This window comes from Lycorma delicatula, chromosome 7 (genome assembly GCF_047948215.1).
Source record: "Lycorma delicatula isolate Av1 chromosome 7, ASM4794821v1, whole genome shotgun sequence".
NCBI classification, from domain to species: domain Eukaryota; kingdom Metazoa; phylum Arthropoda; class Insecta; order Hemiptera; family Fulgoridae; genus Lycorma; species Lycorma delicatula.
In genome coordinates, this window is record NC_134461.1 from 4,225,683 (window position 1) to 4,247,726 (window position 22,044).

Consider the following 22,044-nt stretch of genomic DNA (forward strand, 5'->3'; position numbering starts at 1 on the left):
TTCGAAGATGTGATTATGTGTTTTTAAACGGTTCTAAAAAGATCAGAAATGTAGCCTAAAAATAAAAAATGATAACGAGTTTTGTCATAACCGCGCAACAGGAAAATACGTACATATATTCTAACAACGGTCTGCTAATAGTAGTTGTTTTACAGTACGTGTGAGTCTATTCATCGAATTATAATTTTTTTCATTAAATTATTCAGCGTTAAATGAGGTGTATGGTTTAAATTCAGACACTCAGCGCTGCCTATGGGCAGCGCTAAGAACATTCTGTATACTATTTATTCTGAGTTGGACAGTCTTAGAGTATACGTGCACGCCAGTACGGCCTCTGCATTATAGTAATATAATTTAATATTGTTAATCTTATAAATATAGTCTATTTAGTTGTAATTATTTTATCATTCAGTGTGTAATTATTTTTATTCATAATACAGTCCATTATTCTGCTACAACGTACAGCCCGTTTTCATTGGTCCTTTCGGGCCGGATATTTTTTATCGGTCGTCCGAACCGGATATTTTTTATTGTGTGCAGATTGGTCGTCCGAACCGGATATTTTTATTGTGTGCAGATTGGTCGTCCGAACCGCATATTTTTTATTGTGTGCAGAACATAGTTTGCGTTTAATATATCGTAATATATAGTATAATATAGTTGCGTAATAATATCGATAAGAAGTGCGGTTAATATCCATGTATAATACAGTAATTACAATTCGACTTGGAATGCAGACTTCGATCTTGGTGCTAAGTAAACAGCCATTTCGTCATGACCTTCAAGCCAGGCAAGCTGCTGCCCGTCGCTTATCTTAATTTTTGCAGATAAGTAATACAAATTGGGAATTATCAGCTCCTTATTTACGTTCCTATCTATGATATAGATTTACATTCACCATCCTTCATTTGATTCCTTTATCATTCACATTATTATTTTTTACTGATTAATACCATTCATATCGTCTATATTTTTAATAATGATTAATTTCTTATTTTCCTAGAAATCTTTAATTTACGTTAATAGTTATATCTATAAGTATTTTATAAAAATATAAAATATCATTATGTCTCTTGAAGTAGAAATTACAACTTTGAAAAAACAACTAGGAGTATATAAGGCTCAATTAACACGCATAAAAACATTTCTCGATAAATGTAATAATGAGACACGAAAAAGTAATATTAAAGTTAGATATGATGCGATGCCAAATATTTTAGATAATTTTAATAAAACACAGAGTTTGCTAGAAGTACAGGACGAGAAAAATTACGATATGCATTTAGAAGATAGGTTAGATTTTGAAGACAATTATTATGAAATTAGGGCGCAAATGGAAGAATATTTAAAGGAAACATAAGTTTCAGAAACGCAGCGCTTCAACTCACATCAATCTTGCATTATTAACGAAAGTAAACCTTCAATAAAATTACCAACTATCAATTTACCTCGTTACGGTACGTACGAAAATTGGATGCCTTATGCAGATGCATTCAAGGTATTGGTTTATGACAATAAAAACGTTAGTCCAATTCAGAAATTCTACTATCTGAATTCTACACTGACACATGAAGCAGCTCAATTAATAAAAAACTTAGCTGTTACTGATGCTAATTACCCGGTTGCTTGGAAATTGTTACAAGACCGATACGAAAACAAGAGATTGATTGCATCGGCTCATGTTAGAGAAATAATTAATATTAAGTTAGTTAGTAAGGAAGACGCCAACGAATTGCGTCAGTTCATCAATACGGCGATTAGTAATTTTAATGCTCTCAATGTTCTAAATATTCAAACACCAATTCACGAAGTAATTTTAAGACAACTGTATATAGATAGATTAGATGCAAAAACCAGACGAGAATGGGGATTAAAAAATTCTACACAAGATTTTCCATCTCTCAAAGATCTTTTTGAATTTTTGGAAAATAAATGTCAAGCCTTGGAGGCTCTTCAAGCAGTAATAAACAAAAAACAGTGTATGAACGGCAAAAATATAAACCTGTTCGACATTCTAGCTCATATGTTGCTACTAACTCCAAAGTATGTAAATGTTGCAATCAACCTCACACATTATACAAGTGTTTGAAGTTTAGAAATTTAAGTGTTTCTGATAAATCTAAGTTTGTTAAGGATAAGTAGTTATGTTACAATTGTCTTAGATTAGGTCATATAGTAAGGAATTGTTCCTCTGGAGGATGTCGAATTTGCAAGGGCAAACATCACACCTCATTACATATAAGTTCACAAAATAATTCGTTTAAATCTAATAGCAATAATGATTGAGATTTAAACCAGAAAATTTCTAGTTGTTCGCAAGACAGTCCAGCTTCACATCATAGCTCTTCTAATACATATTGTTCGCTCAAATCAAGAGTGCAATCGAATATTCTTCTTTCTACAGCGATTGTTAAGGTCCAAGCAAGATTACAACCATGTAGATTGCTATTAGATTCAGCTAGCCAATCAAACTTCATTACTGAAAACTGTGTTGAACGTTTAGGTTTAAGAAAAATTCATCAGTCAGTTCCAGTTATGGGTATAAATAATACTCCTACTAAAATAAATTATAGTGTAGACGTACAACCATTTTCTACTTATAACGATTTTAGTGCAAATATTTCTTGTTTAATGTTACCACAAATCACTAGCAATATGGCATGCAATGTTATCAACTACAAATCATGGAATCTGCCTTCGAATTTAAAATTATCTGACCCAGAATTTTATAAACCAGGAAATATTGACATGTTAATAGGCGCTGAGCTATATTTCGAAATTATGAAATGTGATAAAAGGGTAAGACCAGGTGGGTTTCCAATTATCTTTGATTCTATCAGGAAAATATCCATCAGAAAATACCTCTTCAAGTCCTCAATCCACATGTTTAACTTCATCAACAGCTCAAACAATTTTGGGAATAGAAGAGTTGGCTGTTCTACCCAAGGCTAAGGAACAAGACGAGTGTGAACAGTATTATCGGAACACAACAACCCGAGATTCTTCAGGTCGTCTTATCGTCAGACTTCCTCTAAAGCCAGATCATTTACCTTTAGGAGACTCATTTGATCAAGCAAGTTTGCGATTTCAAGCGTTAGAGAAAAGGCTTCAAAGGAATCATTCACTTCGTCTGGAATACTCAAAATTTCTTTAAGAATATAAGGAACTCGGTCACATGAAGCCAGAGCCTCTTCAAGGTAATGATTGTAAACAACAGTTCTACCTTCCTCATCATGCCATTTTTAAGCAAAATAGTACCACAACTAAACTTCGGGTAGTTTTTGATGGTTCAGCTAAAACATCCACGGGAACTTCTCTTAATGACATCCTAATGGTTGGTCCTACTGTACAGCAAGACTTATTTTCGCGATTATGGTAAGATTTAGAACCCATGCCGTTGCGTTTACAGCAGACATTGAGAAAATGAACCGCCAAATCAAAATTCATTCAGACGATTGCAGCTTACAACGCATTCTTTGGCGGGATTCACTAACCGATCAAATTCAATGCTATGAGCTTCAAACGGTTACTTATGGCACTGCCTCAGCTCCATTCTTGGCTACAAGGTCCCTACAACATCTAACAGGAGAAGAAAAACACACGTACCCAACTGCAGCCAGAATTTTATGTCGTGATTTGTAGGTGGATGATTTAGTTTCTGGAGCTAATGACAACAACACAGCTCTGGTAATCCAATCAGAGTTAATAGAGTTGTTAAGGTCTGGTGGATTTCAACTGAGAAAATGGAGTTTTAATTATAAATCACTTTTAAATTCATTACCTCAAGAACTTGTTAATACAAAAACATCAATTCAGCTTGAGAAAAAAGATAGCATTCAAACTTTAGGCTTTAAGTGGTTTCCTCAACCAGATGTGCTTTCTATTTCTTCCAAAATTCCACCATTTAAAGACATAGTAACAAAAAGAGAAGTAGCATCCATTTATGATCCAATTGGTTTAATCAGTCCTATTGTAATCTCTTACAAAATATTTTTGCAACGATTGTGGCTTAGCGGTATTGGTTGGGATGATAATTTACCATCATCATTGCTCCAGAAATGGCGTGTTTTGGTGTCACAACTTTCTTTAATTGATGATATTAAAATAAATAGAAGAGTTATTATCCTAGAAGAGTAATAATCCTACAGATATTGAAGTTCACGGTTTCTGCGATGCATCACAACATGCATTTGGTGATTGTCTGCATTTGCGTTCTGTCAATTCTGAGAGAAAGATTTTAGTTCAACTACTTTGCTCAAAATCTCGTGTCGCACCAGTTAAAACTGTCAGCATACCACGGTTAGAGTTGTGTGGCGCTTTACTGTTGTCAAAATTGTTACGAAAAACATTACCAATCCTGAATTTGTCGATTGAAAGGGTTCATCTTTGGACGGACTCCAAAATCTGCTTGGCATGGATCTCAGCTCCTGCATAGAAGTGGAAAAAGTTCGTTGCGAATCGAGTTTTGCAGATTCAAGATCTAACAGACGTCAATGACTGGAAACATGTCGCTTCGTCAGACAATCCTGCTGATCTCATTTCCAGAGGTTCCAATCCAGAGAGTTTAGATAAAGGCATCTGGTGGTGTGGACCAATCTGGTTGTATTTACCCTCCAGTTCTTGGCCTAAACCAGACAATTATGATGTTCAAGATATTCCAGAAGTACGACAAACGGAAACTAGTTTGACATGTGTTTTTTCACCAAATGACGATTTAGTTTGTAAGTTTTAAAGTATTTCTAGATTAACAAGAGTAGTTGCCCTAAGCAAGAGATTTATTTATAATTGTCGTAATAAAAAGAAGAAAACAGGAAATCTTAATACTGCAGACATACAAGATTCATTGCAAACATGCATCTGGATGGTACAGCAACAAGTATATTGTCAAGAAATTAATGATCTTCGATCAACTTCTACCGTTCCTAAAAAAAGTGAGCTTCTTAATCTTCATCCTTTTCTCGATGATCGTAACATAATTCGAGTTGGAGGAAGGTGCTGATATTATTAATATTATTAATGCTGATATTGCGTACGATATTAAACATCAGATTATTTTGCCACCAAAACACCATCTTACGATGTTGATCATCAAGGCTGAACATTTGAGGTTATTACACGCTGCACCTCAATTATTGTTAGCTTCACTAAGATTCAAATATTCTAAGATTCACTAAGAGCTCGAAAGGTAATTAGAAGTGTTATTCATAACTGTGTAACATGTTTTCGATTTAAGGCAGCCTCGGCTAATCAATTAATGGGCCAGCTGCCCAAACACAGAGTAGAGATTAGTCGTCCTTTTCTTAACTCAGGAGTAGACTATGCGGGACCATTTCAAATCAAGTATGGGAATCCGAGAAGTAAAATAACAACCAAATGTTATGTTGCAATTTTTATGTGTCTTGCAACTCATGCTATTCACATAGAGCTAGTCAGTAATCTTACATCACAAGCCTTCCTCGCAGCCTTAAGACGTTTCACTGCAAGAAGAAGTCACGTCGCCAACTTGTATAGTGACAACGGCACCAATTTTGTCGGAGCCAACGAGTTAAATTGACTGAAGAAACTCTTTCACGATAAAGAATTTAATACAGACATTGAAAATTACGCTGCCAAGTCACAGCTCAAATGGCACTTCATACCAGCTAATTCACCTCATTTTGGAGGCCTGTGGGAAGCAGCTGTGAAGTCAATGAAATACCATCTCAAAAGAGTCATAGGTAAAACTTATCTAACTTTCGAAGAATTTTCTACCCTTTTATCCGATATAGAAGCTATCCTCATTTCTAGACCTACTTCTACTTTATCCGATGACCATAGCGATCCATCTTACTTGACACCTGGACATTTTCTTATTGGTAACCCTTTAATAGCACTACCTGAACCCAATTTGTTAGATATAAAATGTAACAAGCTTTCCAGATGGCAGCAGCTTCAGAAGATACGACAGAGTCTTTGGTCACGATGGTCTCACGATTATCTCCATGGTTTGCAGCAGCGCAGCAAGTGGAAGTCACCCTCCGAAAATCTTCGACCAGGTCTAGTAGTGCTAGTGAAAGAAGACAACTTACCACCTCAATTTTGGAAAATGGCTGTAATAGACAGTGTTTTCCCAGGTAAAGATGGTCTAGTACGCGTAGTTCAGTTGAAGGTAGGCAGCACGTTTTGCCAATAAACTGAGACAATGTAATTAATATTGATCAAAAATCAACGTGCGGGGAGTATGTATGGTTTAAATTCAGACACTCAGCGCTGCCTATGGGCAGCTTTAGTACTAAGAACATTCTGTATACTATTTATTCGGAGTTGGACAGTCTTAGAGTATACATGCACGCCAGTACGGCCTCTGCATTATAGTAATATAATTTAATATTGTTAATCTTATAAATATAGTCTATTTAGTTATCATTCAGTGTGTGATTATTTTTATTCATAATACAGTCCATTATTCTGCTACAACGTACAGACCGTAACATGTGGTTTGCCCAATATTTCAACGTATTTTACTAACTTAAATATATATTATTAAAACTAATTACTTTTCAATCAAAACTTCTCAGGGTTAAGGTTTTTACAAAACAAAAAGTATATAAAGAAGATTTTTCATTACTACATTAGTTGTGTATTTATTGACGACAAGTTCGACGTGAACAGATCGTTTACGTTTTTAGCGAGTGGCGATAGCTATATGACAACGGTGTTGCTACTCCGAAGGCGTGAGGCTGTCTGAAGCTCGTTCCTCAAAAATCTCTCCTTCCCTTCTCACCAGTTCCCTTCGGCCGAACAATATTGGTACCGTAGCTCCACCTCTAGTTTGACGGCGATAGACACCCACAGCTATACGCACAAAATGTGACGGTGATGAACGGTGTCTGCCGCATCGGTACAAGGTTCGCAAAGTAACCCGCAGGGTTGGTCTAGTGCTGAACGCGTCTTTGCAAATCAGCTGATATCGAAGTCGAGAATTCCAACGTTCAAATCCTAGTAAAGGCAGTTACTTTTATACGGATTTGAATACTATATCGTGGATACCGGTGTTCTTTGGCGGTTAGGTTTCAATTAACCGCGCATCTCAGAAACGGTCGACCTGAGACTGTACAAGACTACACTTCACTTAAACTCATACATATCATCCTCGTTTATCCTCTGAAGTAATACCTGACGGTGATTCCCAGAGGAAGATTCACAAAGCGTTCTCATCAATCCTTTTCTAAAAATTTTCTTTTGCATACGATGTTAATGGGTTCGGTAAAAAATATTAATGTTACCGATAACTTTACCGTGAAAGTTCGCGGAATTTAAAAGAATACAGAAATTATCTTAAACGGATCGCTAGCGATGTAATTGTTTTGAATGTTGATCGGAAATGAATTTTATAAACTAATTGATTCTGTTGAAACAAAATATTATAAACGGTTTAAGCATCAATACACACGCATTAAGCTTTTAAGTTTTAATTAAAAAGAAAGAAAAAGTTTGACAAATTTTGATTATCTTTTTAATTTTTTTAATCTAAGTGGAGATTATTTTAAGAGAATCTAATTTTAGTCGAGCAAGGATTTTTTACCCTGTAAATTGCAAATTGAAGCAAAGCGAATAAATTATAATCGATTAGAATTTAATTGGAAAAATCAATTAAAATTTTATTTTATTTGCCTTAAAAGATAGTAATTATTTTAAGAGAAGGTCGTGTGAAAATAATTTTAATTGAAAGTTAAGTGAGAATAATTTTTCACTTCAAATTTTCTTGTTATTCCAAATCGTCAATCGTCAACTTTACTATTTGTGTGTGTGAGCGCGCGCTATCTCTCTCTTTCTTTCACACACACATATGCGTGCGCGCACACACACACACATATATATATAAATTATTAATTATATATATATATATATATATATATATATACACGTTACATATACATCTATATAAATAAAAATGTAAATGTTCGTTTGTTCAAAATCTTAAATCTCCGAAAGTTTTCACCGACTGCTATGAAATTTTGACACAACGTTGCGTTCGAATACACGCGTGTTTTTATATACCTAAGATGTCACACCTGTGACAGGTAAAAAGGTGCTTTTTTTGAAAAACAACGCTATCTTTTGGACTTAAAAGTAACACACGCTATACTAAATATTTTACGATTCCATTTCAATGTTTCCGATATGTATGCCCGCTATAGACTAAAGAACTACTGGACCGATTTACACGCGGGGAAAAAGGGAAAAGGGAAAATTTGGGAAAGGAAAATAGGTAAAAATCGGAAAAGGGAAGAATCGAAAAAGGTAAAAGGGAAGAAGGAGAAAGTGGACAAAATAAAAATGGGGAAAACGGGAAAAAGGAAATGGAAAGGGGAAAGTAGAAAAAAGAAAAGAGGAAATGGGGAAAGAGAAAGGGAAACACGGAGTGAAGAAATGGGGGAATGAAAGATAATGGGGAATGGTGGGAAAGTTAAGAAGAAAACAGGGAAAGGCAATACGGTAAGAATTAAAATGGGAAGAGATAAATGGGGGAAGGGAAAGGGAGAAGATAAAGGGGAAAAAGAAGAATGGGTGAAAGGGATAAAGGGATAAAGGGTAAAAGGGAAAGGTTAAATTTTGTGAAGTTCCGTAATGCTCATTTTGTTACTGTTTTATCAAACTTTCAATTGTATTCATTTAATCCATATATATATATATATATATATATATATATATACATACTCAAATCTAGCAACAGCGAAGCATTTCAATAATGTTTCTGATAGAAGGCTTCAAGTAAGCAAAATTAGAGAGGTAACAGCTCTCCTTTTATCATCTTTTTTTCCTACTTGTCTTTCCTTTTCATCTTTTAGATTAATTAATTTTTTTTGTTTTCGTTTTCTTTAAATATTAAATATAAGAATATCATAAATTTATCGACTTTTTTTAAAATTTATTCATTTTTTTTAAGTACTATCATCACAAAAAGTATCGTCGGCGTGAAGTACTACATAACTCCACTTTGAGTTAAAAAATTCCTGAAATAGTAAGATTAAACAAAATATAAAAGCCGAATTACATCCGTTCAAATCTAATTAAAAAAATTATCTTTATCGTTAATTATATCTCACGACAAACGATTGATAATAACGCCGACTACCGGATCGATCGATCGATTTAAATAAAATAATTAATTTACGGCGAATAAATTCGAATTTAAATCGCATCGATAAATTTAAATATTTTTAAATTAACACTGCTAATCCGAAAACATAAAAATGAGAACTTATATTTTTGAGGACAGAGTAAGTAATTCTCGGCTCAAACCGCTTCCAAAACTCTATATCGGTGAGGGGGGGCAATTCCTCTTTTTATCAATGGAGTAGCAAGCATATTATTCATTCCTGATATGATCTACATAATGTATTATTATTTACCGATCAGGATGAAAACTGATTTATTATATTTTATAAAATTTTTATTGTGATTATCAAAACAAACCCCGTGTAAAATTAACAAATTTTTTCCAAGTATTCAGGTCTATTCCCCGAAAAAATAAACTAATGATTCAACTTCTATAATCCTCTAATAAATAATTCATTAAAATTATTTGTTTTCAACAATTATTTCCTTAACAAAAAAAAACAGTATATTTAATTTCCAACACAGCTCTGATTCTTGTTAATGGATTTAACAGGAAACATTATTACTAAATCGTTTATTAAGGCGATGTAAGTTTTTATATAAAAATTAAACGAATTCCAAATCCAGAATAATATTTTATTTAGTTATTCTAATGAAAATTTAATAGATTTTTTTATTTTCCGGAAATGAAATATATGTTTTATTCAAACTATTTTTATTTGTTCCTTGTAACGTTAATTACATTAAGCGTAATAACTTCCAAACGCACATGCGCAAGCCATATGAGTGCGATGGCGTACTTAACCAGGCAAATTCATCAAGTAAACGATATTTTTTTATTTAATAATGAAAGACACCGCATGAAAAAAATACTGTCAGGTCTCCCGGCCTAAAATCCTTGAACGACTTTCCCGATTCTGAAATTTAATCAAAAATTAAAATCGTTCAAAAAATATAGAGCGATTTCAATGAAATTAATGCGAAATATTAAAAAAAGGAAGATTAAATTACGTTATTGTGTCGGAAAAGAATTTACAGCCAAGCGATACAATATTTAATATCCCAAATGTTTAGATTTAAAAAAATCATATTTATTTATAAGAAAGATAGGATTCAGAAAATAATTACTTAAATCTGTTTCAGGAATGACGGCCGCTTATATACATCTTTCGTACAAAGCATGTCATTACCACACGATACCACCGTTATTCATAATCATAACGCCGGTGTTTGTGCAATTTTTAATGACCGTCGGTCAAGACAAGGAATTTCTTCAGTATGACACTTTATACAATCTGATCGGCAATTATTTGACGTGGGCGGCAATACTCATCGTTTTCACTTGGGCTCTGATTTGGTTAAAAATACCGAGCCGCAAAACATACGGACCGATCACATACTACAATGAGAAACCAGAGTTTCAGGTAAAGATGTTACATTAAATTTGTAGATTTTAATATACTTTTCTACGGCTGTATTATAAGTTTTGAATAACGCGTCTGGAACTTGTATCGTAATAAAGGTCATTATGAAACGGATTTTAATTACGATATAAGTGTTCAACAGATCAAAAGCCGACTCTTTTCAACAGGTGACCGATCAGAGGCGGATGGATTTGTTTAATGTATCGGCTGTTTTTTTACTTTAATTTTAATCCGATTTAGTAATAACTAGCAAGCAGCGGTTAATTTTAAAGAACACCCGTAGGTAACTAAATTTCTATATTTCAGTGTTTTTTCTTTTGTTAATACGTCGGAAATGTATTTAACACCGATCGATAATAAAGAAAAGGCAGAAGTACATCCGATAACTTATCGACACAGAGATGTATTTGTTTAACGTACTTTTTGAAAAATTAAAAAAAATATTCCGTAGACAATAAATTCTGCGATCGATTTAATCCGGCTAATTTCTCAGCCGTAGGAAAAAATACGGTATGCAGCTCTCTACTATGGCCGTTAATGACCTCTTGGAAAATTTTCGATGCTTGCCAAAGCTCGTGTCGTAACTTCGCACTTGTGCTTTAATGGCTGTCATTATAAGCCGGTTGCATAATATATTTAATCTATTAAAATACAATCGGATGAATATATCTACAAAGTTGTTTTTTGTTTTTTAATAATAAGATTCCGTGTAGTTATCAAGAACCAAGACGTTTGTTTGTTCTGATACTCTACACGATAAAAATATCATCACCTTTTTGAGTCGTGCTACAACCGACTTGCTTACAAATCACAATTTGTAATTATCTACAGATTACTAATAATATTTCTCAACATTTTTTTTACAAGGCGACTTAAGAATTTATAAATTGTATTTACAGACATCAAGTAGTAGTATACGGGTAAAGTGCCGGCTTTACTTTCTTATTTTATTTTCAGAATTGATTTCTCTCCTGTTTTTTTTCTAAAATGATTTTTCTCCTCTTTTTTGCCATATATTTTTCAACCTCCATTGACTTTCACTTCACAATCAACGTAATGGATCGTAACATCGACTGTGCGTTTTAAAATTTAAATCCATTTACAATTAAAAATTTATTTTTCTAACCGATAATCAGACGTGCAGCTATAATTTCTAAAATGTTAAATTTTAAAATAAACTCATCCTAGCGTCTATATTTTTAACTTGTAATCGTGCGAGTTAAATTATCCCTCTTATAAACTTTCTAATATCTTACAAATCACGACGTTTATATAGACTACCGAAATTATGGAATATTTAGTCAACAATATATTTAATCTCTTATTCTCAAAGAATAAAATTTATTATACGGTTACCAATATTTTTACTTTTTTTCTCACATCGTATAAAAAAGTTTTATCGTGTATTAAAGTTTTGCTCTAAAATTTTTTTACGACCGAGTCAATTTATACCAACTGTATGGTCATTTCGCACAGTAATTTTACAATCTTCTTCTGTGAAAAAAGAAAAATCTTAGTTGTTAATCAGATATGTTCCGTTTTTCTTTTGTAGGATAGCCGGGGAAGTAAAAATCTTAAAAACTACAAAATTATTTCTTTTATCTTCCCGCTCGGTAATAAACTGAATGTTCAGTGTTGCCAGGTTGAGGGAATAATCCCTCAACGTAGGGATTTTTCAAGACCGAGTGATTTTATGCTGAAAAACCTGGCAACACTGCGAGTATTTAGACTATTAAAGTCATCAGAACGTATCGGCCGGTTTCAGTTTATACGCGGCACGAGTAGGTAGTAGTAAAACTATTTTACGAAAGTATTTATAACGGATAGATCGCTTATTCGAAAAAGAAGTTGAACCGAGTTCCGAGTACTGCAACCAAGTAATTTGAGCGGAAAATGTGATTCTCTTCAGAATTCTTAAATCGGTTGATTGTACCGAATCTTAAAAAAACATTCAAAAAGTAATCGTTCTCATGTAGCTTCAAAACCAAGAGAATATTTAGAACATTTTTTAAAGAAAAAAATATAACCCTTGTTGCGTTAATAAAACGCATTTCCGTTTCTGACAAAGCGTTGGATGCTTCGTATGCGGTGTCTGAGTTAATAGCTCGACAGAAAAATTCTCATAGTTTAAGCGAAGAACTAGTCGACCGAAAAGTTTCTGAAAATAATGTTCCGTGATGCCGTGGAAGAAGAAATGTTCAAAATTCCGTTATCCAATAATACCGTGATACGCAGAATAAAGGAAACGTCTCAAGGCGTTGAAATTCATGTGTACAGTAAATCGGTGGAGGATATTGTGTTTGCTCTATAGTTGTACAAAAGTACTGACGCAAGCGGTAAATGCCAATTAATAAGGTGTATCGGTTCGAATATAATTTAGGTATTATTGAACAATTTTTATTTTTCCAAGAACTTAAAACAGCTACTAGAGGCAAAGATATTTGTGAATGTTTAATAATTAGTTTGTTGAATCTGGGAAAATTACATCTCTTTGTACTGACGGAGCAGTAGCATTAACGGGAAAAATCAAAGGTTTTGTAAGTTTCATCGGGAAAGTAAACCCCACTTATAGTGACAACTGATTGTTTTTTTCTTAGAGAGGCGTTAATTATGAAAACTGATGATAGGGAATCTCTAGAACGGGTGTTAAGAACGACTACTGAAATAATCAATTATTTAAAAAACCAGACCGATCAAGCGTAGAAGTTTGAAATGCTTTGCCGTTCTGCAGGAGCCGATCACACCAATTTATTGCTGCATTCGGAAAGGCGTTGGCTTTCTAAGGGTAAAACACTGATACAAGTGGTACAGCTTCAAGACGTGTTCTTATTTTTCTTGAAGACAAAAGACAGATTACGCAAGACTTTTGGAAGATAATATTCGATACGCCAAACTAGCATATCTTGCCGAAATTTTTAACAGATTGAATTCTTTGGATGCAAGCATACAACATCAAACAGAAAATGTAATTTCAGCCGGAAATAAAATGAAAGGATTTTGCAAAAAATTGACGTTTTGGCAGTCTTCATTTGTAGACGACAGATTGATTACCTTGCTTTCTTCTGTCGAAAGTTTTCAAAAATAACAAAATATGCCTGAAAAAGTTAATAAAATAACACCTAAATCGGAAAAATTTAAGCGTGTTACAAACTTCAGTAGGAAAATACTTCCCTATCTTGTCCGTTTCAGAGTTAGAACGGGTAATTTCTCATTTTGGTGCATCTGGTGAGGTCTACATTCAAAAAGCCACTAATTTAATTACGAATGAAAAAAATGGACTGTTAGACTTGTCCACGGGATTCCGCCGTAAAAACAAAATTACTAGACTCTCCAGTACAATTCTTTTGGATTTATGCGTGACGTCAGCATCCGACAATCGCAAAGAGGGCTATAAAATGTTTTTCTGCCATTTTCAACGTCATACTTGTGCGAATCAGCTTTTTCTACAACGTAAATAATGAACTTTAAACAGAGAAACAGACCGATACATCTTGAAGATGATTTGGCTATTGGTCTGTCAACCGTAAGGCCACGTGTTGACAAACTCTGTGGAAAACAGCTAGCGCAAACTTCGCATTAATTTTAGTGGCGAGTTTTTTTAAAAAAATATATATATATATATTATTTTAATCGGATTTTTGGTATAGGGTCGGCATTCTAAGCACTTACCTTTGTCTTTCTCTGACCCCGTTCGAATACGTTGCTTGAATTTAGAAGAATGCACCCGGTCGCGTGTTAACATAGATTTATGAACAATGGATGTCTGACATATTACTATTATTACTGAAAAACGAACAAGTGTGTCGCTATATCGTGGGGAGTGAGGTGTATCGTCGGTCAGAAAAGGTTGATAACTTGTACTAAATTGTCGAACAATTTCGACACATTACTGTATTCATTAAAAGTGTTCAAACAAAAAAAAAACCGCAAGAGGATGGAGGCGCCTCCAAAATTTCTGTAGGTTGGAATGTTTACTTTAAATCAGTCATTTTTGTTTTTTTGCTTTTCCAAAAATATTTTTCTCTTATTTCTTTTAAGTCTGCACTTTCTGGTTCTATTTAAGTCATTTTAAAATAATTGTAACTTTAAAATAATAATAACTTAATAGTAATTTTTAAGATTTAACGATAATCTAAACTCAATACATAGCTCAAAACAAGCCATTTTCTTTTACAACCATCCCTCGGTGACTTCGTACTTTGAATAGAATGATTCAGGAAAGGTCGAACAATACCTACAGTTATCTAACGTATACTTAATTACAATTTGCGAATTACTCAGAAAGAAAAGTAATTCTTCAGCGGAGTAAAACACTTGAAAATAAGAAATTATTTTAGCCGATGTATAACATTTTTTTCTTTTCCAAGAAGCGATTCCTGTGTGAATTTCTCCATGAAATTTGATGCTATTTAAAATCGCTTGTATTTAAATAATGTTGTTCTGTGAACATCGACGATCTTACTTATTTTATTTCCTCTTTTAAAATACATCTCTAAAATCTATAATGAAGGACTGGACTGTCATTAATCGAACTTTAAAAGATCATCTACGGGTTTCCTACAAACCTTCCTAACCGGCTGTAAAGTGTTCACAATAGAGATATATTAACAAAACTCAACGATGGCACAATTTACCACTCGAATGTCTGATGGAAAAACGGGTGGTCAAATTTTCGGTCTTTATTTCATCGTACTCATCTTAATCTGCAACGATAGAACTAGCGCGTATTTCAATCAAGATAATAACGGATGATGGCACCGAACGCCTAGACAAGATGTGTGTATAGTAGGCACCGCAAACTCTCCTGGATATCAATAGAAAGCAATTCTACGTATCGCTAAGTCTAGTATAACCGCTAATAGAATTCTTGAGAGTTCATTCGTTTTTCATTTTCTTTAGGTTTCATCCACCTGAAGTTTTATATTAAAACATATTTCCAAAGCGTAAATAAAAAAAAGTTTGTTTCCACCGATCAAGATAGAACTGTTTTGAATTTCAAAAAATTTGCTTATCAGAATAGTTTAATTAAATGGGTATCGGTTATCCGAAAACGTTCGGGTAGTTTTTAAAAATAATAATTTTATAATTGTATACAATCTTTTGCTTATATCCCGTAAGATATACTTAAAATGCATTGTATTTTGTCAAAATTTATTTTATAATTTAAAATAATCCCGCCTTAACTATTTACTCTTTCATCCCTTTTCTAATAGTGTACGGTTTATCCGTTACACAAACACGACTGATTTTCCCTTTATATCAAACAGAGAACTCTCTCGGTACAGGACGCATAACGTTAACAGATTTTCTAAATTCCATTTCTTTACCGCGTCAGATTCTGTAACGATTGTTTATTTTTGTTCGTCGTCATTTTACGCCTGTTCACTAGTGTCTATTATTATTTATTTACGTACTTACAACAAATTTTTAACGCTATATTTTTTTTCCGTTCGTTGTTTTTTTATAAATTTACATCGTGTAGTAGATACGAAAAGAGGTGATTGCAATCTGAGTAGTAGCAAATGACGGTGATATTCTAAATTTTCACGGCCGTTACCGTGAAAAAGCAGTAACAATTAATTCATTACCGGTAATGCCTATAGCGGTTTTATACGTTGTGAAACATAATAACACGCGTAAATGAGAATTATTTCATAAAATATGTTTAAACAAGTACGATCTAATCTTATAACATTCAACTAAGCGCTGTAACAGCTTTAAAATGTTTTCGCTGAAAAAATACAATTTTATAAACAACGATCCCCTATTAATATTACAATATTAAATTTCTGATAAATCTTGAACGTTATATTTTTTTCATTAATTTGTTCGTTAAATTGAATCCTGAGCGAGTAAACGCCAAAATATTTTTGTCAGTAGGGATTTTTGCCGTAAATATTTTAAGTTAAGAAAGCCGGGTAATCGGAGTTACGATTTATTAATTCATCGTTCGAGTTTCATTAAAAATCTTTCTTTCTAGAACGATCCCAGGACAACAACTCGAAAGAAAAGGAGTAGATTTGTTTCAGCGGCGAATGAAATCCACGGATGTAGTGAAAAAGGTGTATTTTGATTAATATCAAAGCAATATTTAATTTCAAATACAGTTTATTTACGTACCACTTGTCAATCTATTAATTTAGAACGACAAGAAGGCAAGTGTAAATTATAACGGTAAGCGGGGAACATACACGTTATTTCACTCCATTATTTCGACGACTAGCACAAATGTACGTACTTTTGAAAAAATAACCGGCAGTTAGTTACTCTTGTGTAACGTGTACATTTTCCATCGAATAATCGGAGTTTCAATAGGTATTCACTACAGTAAACGTACATGTTTTATCGCTTAAGAAACGTTAATTTTCTAAAGAAGCCCTTACGGAAGAGGATAAGACCGTTTGAAACGAGGATAGGGTCATTGTTAGAATCATTTCGGGGGAATAGTATAGTCGAAGAAGAATGTTATAGTCGATTGAGAAGAGAGAGGGAAATTTAAATCGTATTAAATCAAGCTATCAAATTATTATCGATGTATATCGGCATACAGAGAAGGCGGTAAAATCCCCTCTCTGTTTATATTTTTCAACACCAAAAATCAACAACAACCGTATACTGAACGCGAATAGATACGACTCAAAAGAAATATTTTTTGGCCGCATTCAAAAAATATCTAATATTAGCCGATGCCGATCTGACCAAAGGGGCTACAATTTATCACCGAAAAAGTTTTAATATAATTAAAAGCAGTGTATTTAGTACATTTACTTTGTTTTTTCAAAAATCGATAGTTTAAAATAATTTCCTTACCGACTGTTACGGACAAACCTTATCATGATTTCAATATATTATTTTAATTTTCCTAATCTAATCGCTTATTATTTTCATTTCTGCCATACTTCATTACCTTTTGTTTTACTCTTATTTATTTTCAAACTTTATTTGTCTTCAAGGTATAAATGAGTGCCGTTCAGAATTATAACTCATCGCTTTCCCGGTAGTGCAGTTATATTCTATAACTATAAAATTTACAATAAAAGGGAAAGTAGGCTAGTCTGGTCAGATTTTGCACATCTTCATTTTCATGATCATCTCTGACCAAAAAATAATATTTATTATCTAAAAAGTTCTAGAAAAATAAATGTATGTCGGCCGGTTTGTTGCTCCGGTTCTCCAGATCAGATAGACTGAATCGGATGAAATTTAGCGAGATAATTTCTGTCTACGGGGTATGAATGGCGTTCAATTTTGGTTGTAATCGGTCCAGAGGGAAGGAAGATGCAGACCTTACGGGTCCCATTTCTCAAAATTTTACTCAAAGATTTGGTAAATCTTTATTTTTACCGTAATAAGTATATATTAAAATACCTTATATTATAAAATTTATATAATAAAATTCCTTTTAGGTAGCTAAGGTACTTTCTAACGATTTTTGGTTATTCAAATCCCGTAAAGGAGTGTGGACAAAAACCGCTTTTTTATGGTTTTTCGTTTTCGGGTTAAAGTCATATTTTTGTTCTAATTAGACGACTTCATTACGTTAACATATCGCTTCGGTTATGTATTGTGCTATTTAATTTTTCGATGGGAAATAGTAAGCTATTTTTTTGCTTCTTTCTGTCATTTTTTTTATATTTTCAGATCGGATTTTTATCAAATTTTGTACTAAGTCCGGCAGAAATAACTCCCCGATTTGAAATGTAAGTAAAATAGACATCGCAAAAAAGTAATAAAAAAATTAAATATATTCTGAAAGACTGTTCTTTACGGCAGACACTGTTATCTGCCGTTTATTTTCACATCCGTTTTACTATTTTTTTAAAATTATGTTGTATGCCGATCTTCACTATCTGTACAGGTCTTTAACCTCTCCCAGAAATTCTGCATTACTTTTCTTGTGATTTCCAACGGTACTGCAGTGATTTTTTGATGGATAGCAGCGTTTAAATGATCGAGGGTTCTCGGCTTCTGTTTAAAAATTTCAGCCTTTAGATGTCCCAAAGAAAAATATCACATGCTGCAAGATCGGGTGACCGTGCAGGCAGGCATCCCATTATGGGATGTCTCCTCTTTGTAAAACAAGACTTCCGTGTAACATTTCTCTTAGGAAATTCATCGATTGTCTTGTTGTGTGTACAGCGGCCCCATCTTGTTGAAACGATAGATTTCGGTTTGATTTCTGAGTCCATTAAGTTTCGGTAGCAAGAAGTCGCGTAACATTTTTACATAACTTTCGGAAGTTACTGTAACCGATTGTCTTTATTCCTCAAAAATATAATAAGCTCAGAGTACAGAGGGCGCTCGTGAAGTTGTAGAGGATTATTTTCGGCCCGGTTTCAAAGTTTTGTTTGTTAACACAACCCGATAAAAGCAAACGGGCTTAGTCACTTGACAGCACAATCGAGTTCACCGGAACATTTTTAGAATAGCCTGTCAAGAAACGATATGGCTAATCCAATGAAGTTCATTTACCTGCTGTACGACCGCCATTTTGTAAGGATGAACTGTAAGTCGCTGTATAAAATTCTCCTTACAGTCCGATTAGAATTTGTAACGCAGTAGCGTGTTTAAGAGCTGAGATTCGTGGAGATTGTGTAATTGATTATCTCACTGCTTCAATATTTTCGAGTGTTCGAACGCTTCGTGGCCTAGCTGATGGTTTCTTCTTCAAAGATAAATCTGGAGCTCTAAAATTGGATACCCATAACTGAATCGTCTTCTTATCCGGTACCGCGGCGTGTCGACCTAGCCGAAAGTGTGAATGAAATTAATCGCTGCGTGTTGATAACAGAATCAGCGTTTTTAAAATACGTTTCAATAACGAAAGCGCGATGCTCACCTCTCCAGTCGTGGTTGTAACTGAAACGGCAAGACATCCGGTACAAAATGGCGTGCCAACACCACGCCTTGCACTATCAGCATTCCACCAGCAGCGGTGAGAAATCTGGGAGGTATTTCTGCAGAACTCTACGGTTACTTCTCAATACGACTCACTGATGACATAAAATTTTGGTTACAACTGATCAGGCGGGGCAGAGGATAGTCACCATCGGTCCCGTATCATTTAACTCTGAGAGTAGAATGATTTTTTTTTTGCATAATTCTTTACTTCTTTACTTGCACACTTACATACTTTAATGTTCCACTTACTTTTCCTTTAAGTAGCAGGAGGTTAAATCCCTCAATAGCCAAAGTTGCATAACTTTCCTGGCTTGGTCAGAAAAGCTTATGTAACTTTTTGCCAGTTTTTTTGTTGTTTCTGTCAAAAGAACGACGTCATCGCAGAATCTGTACGTGTTAATTTTTTCCTTGTATAGTTTACCTCCCTACAATTTGTCTTTAAATCGCTGTATCCAGGGGAAAAACCAAAGTACTTCCTGTTTCCTTCTACATACAAGTATAAAAACAATAAAGACAGACCATCCTAGTCTCTAATTCCGAATCAAAGCTTTCTTTTCTTTATCGTGTATTCTTATTGTTGCTCTCTAACTTTTATGTTAAGTGTTCTTTGCTATATTTCAGCCCAATTTTACTTAAAATTTAGAACATTTTGCTCAATTACTACATTATCAGATGATTTTTGTCGATATATAAACACCGTGTAAATTGCTTTATTCTTTTCACGCTGAGCCGAGGACTAGAACGGAATAGCCTTCTTATTTTGTGGTATTTACAAAATTGAACTTGTCTATGTATATTTACCGAACTGAAAGATAAACTACCTTCTGCTACATAATATATTCTCTTATAAATTATCCTAACGAATATTTTTTATTGAGATATTAAGTCCGCTATAAGTTACCCGACTTGTTCGGTACAAAAAAACTGGTCTCTCAGGTCCTGATGGATTGGAAGTGTCTACATACTATTCCACTTAATCAGTCCGATCGACTCATTGGACACAACATATTGGAGACGAGTATGTATAAATATATATTTCTACATCATACTACAGTATTTTTTATACAATTTCCCAGTGGTTATTGTGAGTAAATTTTTACTGCGCCTTCAATTGCTAAATTTCAAAAGATTGGAATCGCATTAACAACTTTAATCTTTATTTCAGTGAAATGCAGAAATGAACAGTTTGGAAAAAATAAACGGTAGAACGAAAGAGACTTGATCGCACAAATATATTGCTCGAATTAGAAGCAAGCAATTTTAAATTTCTAAAAATGGACAGCGAATGTTTCAGCAAATTACTTAGCACGATGCAACCATTTATTAAAAAAAATATAAAATTAAGAAAGCTTATATCTTCTGAAGAACAGTTAATTCTCATCCTCGTGTAGGTTTTATAAGTTTCTATTATTATCCGTAGGTTTTTTACAAACTATTACTAAGGTCTCTTCAGCTGTCTTAATTATTACCATTTTTAATTTATACAATAAAGGAGTATCAGAAGAATTTTTTTAATATAATTAATTATTCACTGTAAAGTGTTTCATTAAATAAGGAAACAATAAACTCTTATTTTATAAATAACTGTCTTCACGATGTCACAAATATATGTGCGTGTAAATATATATTTCTACAACAAATACTGAAGTTTAATAAATTCAGAATTACTTAACGGTATTATTATTAATAAAAATCTATTTTTATAAAGTTATTCTGATTATTAGTAATTTATAAGTGGTATATGTAAAATATTTTGGGAATTAACTTATTTATATATGTTTCAGAACAATGGATTTATGTATTACACGGTAACAGTATTTGCGTTCGTATTATGCCAAGTGTTATGGAAACCGTTAAGTAAAACTATATTTTGGAATATGCCGTTGCTTGTCGGCTCATTAAATATCTCAGCATTTGTACTTTGCATATATTTATTCGCTAAAGGTATGAAAAAACCTGAAGAACCGGTGGAGATAGAAAGAAAACCGTTACTATTTCTATTTTATTCAGGCATTGAATTGCATCCTCATTTATTCCACGTACAAATTAAACAGCTGACAAATTGTCGTTTTGGTCTTATATTATGGCAACTTCTTATTTTAGCGTTTTTTTATACTGGATATGAGCGTTACGGTTTAAATTACGGTTCCTTAGTGAATTGTTTACTTCAGGTAAGTTATTTGTTAAATAAATCATTATATTTTAAACATTAAAACTAAATCGGTTACTTGTGTGAAGATTCGATTGAGTTGCAGTAAGTCAATATTCCAAATGCAACTATGCTATTACTTTAAATTTCATTATTTTTTATGTTTTTCTTCTAAACAGATAACCTACTCAAATTATCTACTTGTGTACATCCCATAAGTAAAATAAATTAAATCAACAAATAAAGGATGGGTCTCCATAAGCGCTGTTTTTGGCCTAGCGGTTGGAAAATAAAAATAGTCATATGAATGTAATGAATGGCTAATTTTATCCTTGAAAGTTAGTTCTATAAGATTTTGACAATAATCTTCATGTTTTATAACGATTAATTAGAACTGAATGCACTAAAAATAGACAATTTGTTATATAAATATGAGGTTTAAATTTGATGTTAGTGGAACAACACTTC

The 22,044-nt window shown here is 33.4% G+C and overlaps 1 protein-coding gene across 6 annotated transcripts in view; it reads left to right on the top strand.

Moving 5' to 3' along the window:
• Positions 1-22,044, top strand: part of LOC142327685 (uncharacterized) — a 102,263-nt gene that overhangs the window by 67,456 nt on the left and 12,763 nt on the right. For 3 of the 6 annotated variants that reach the window (XM_075370926.1, XM_075370927.1, XM_075370929.1), the window contains 2 exons: positions 10,246-10,526; positions 21,212-21,598. In XM_075370926.1, the coding sequence (XP_075227041.1) occupies positions 10,246-10,526; positions 21,212-21,598 (668 nt within the window). Of the gene's footprint in view, positions 1-275; positions 345-1,073; positions 6,354-10,245; positions 10,527-21,211; positions 21,599-22,044 lie in introns of those variants that run through there. The other 3 variants (XM_075370928.1, XM_075370930.1, XM_075370925.1) reach the window with 3 other exon arrangements.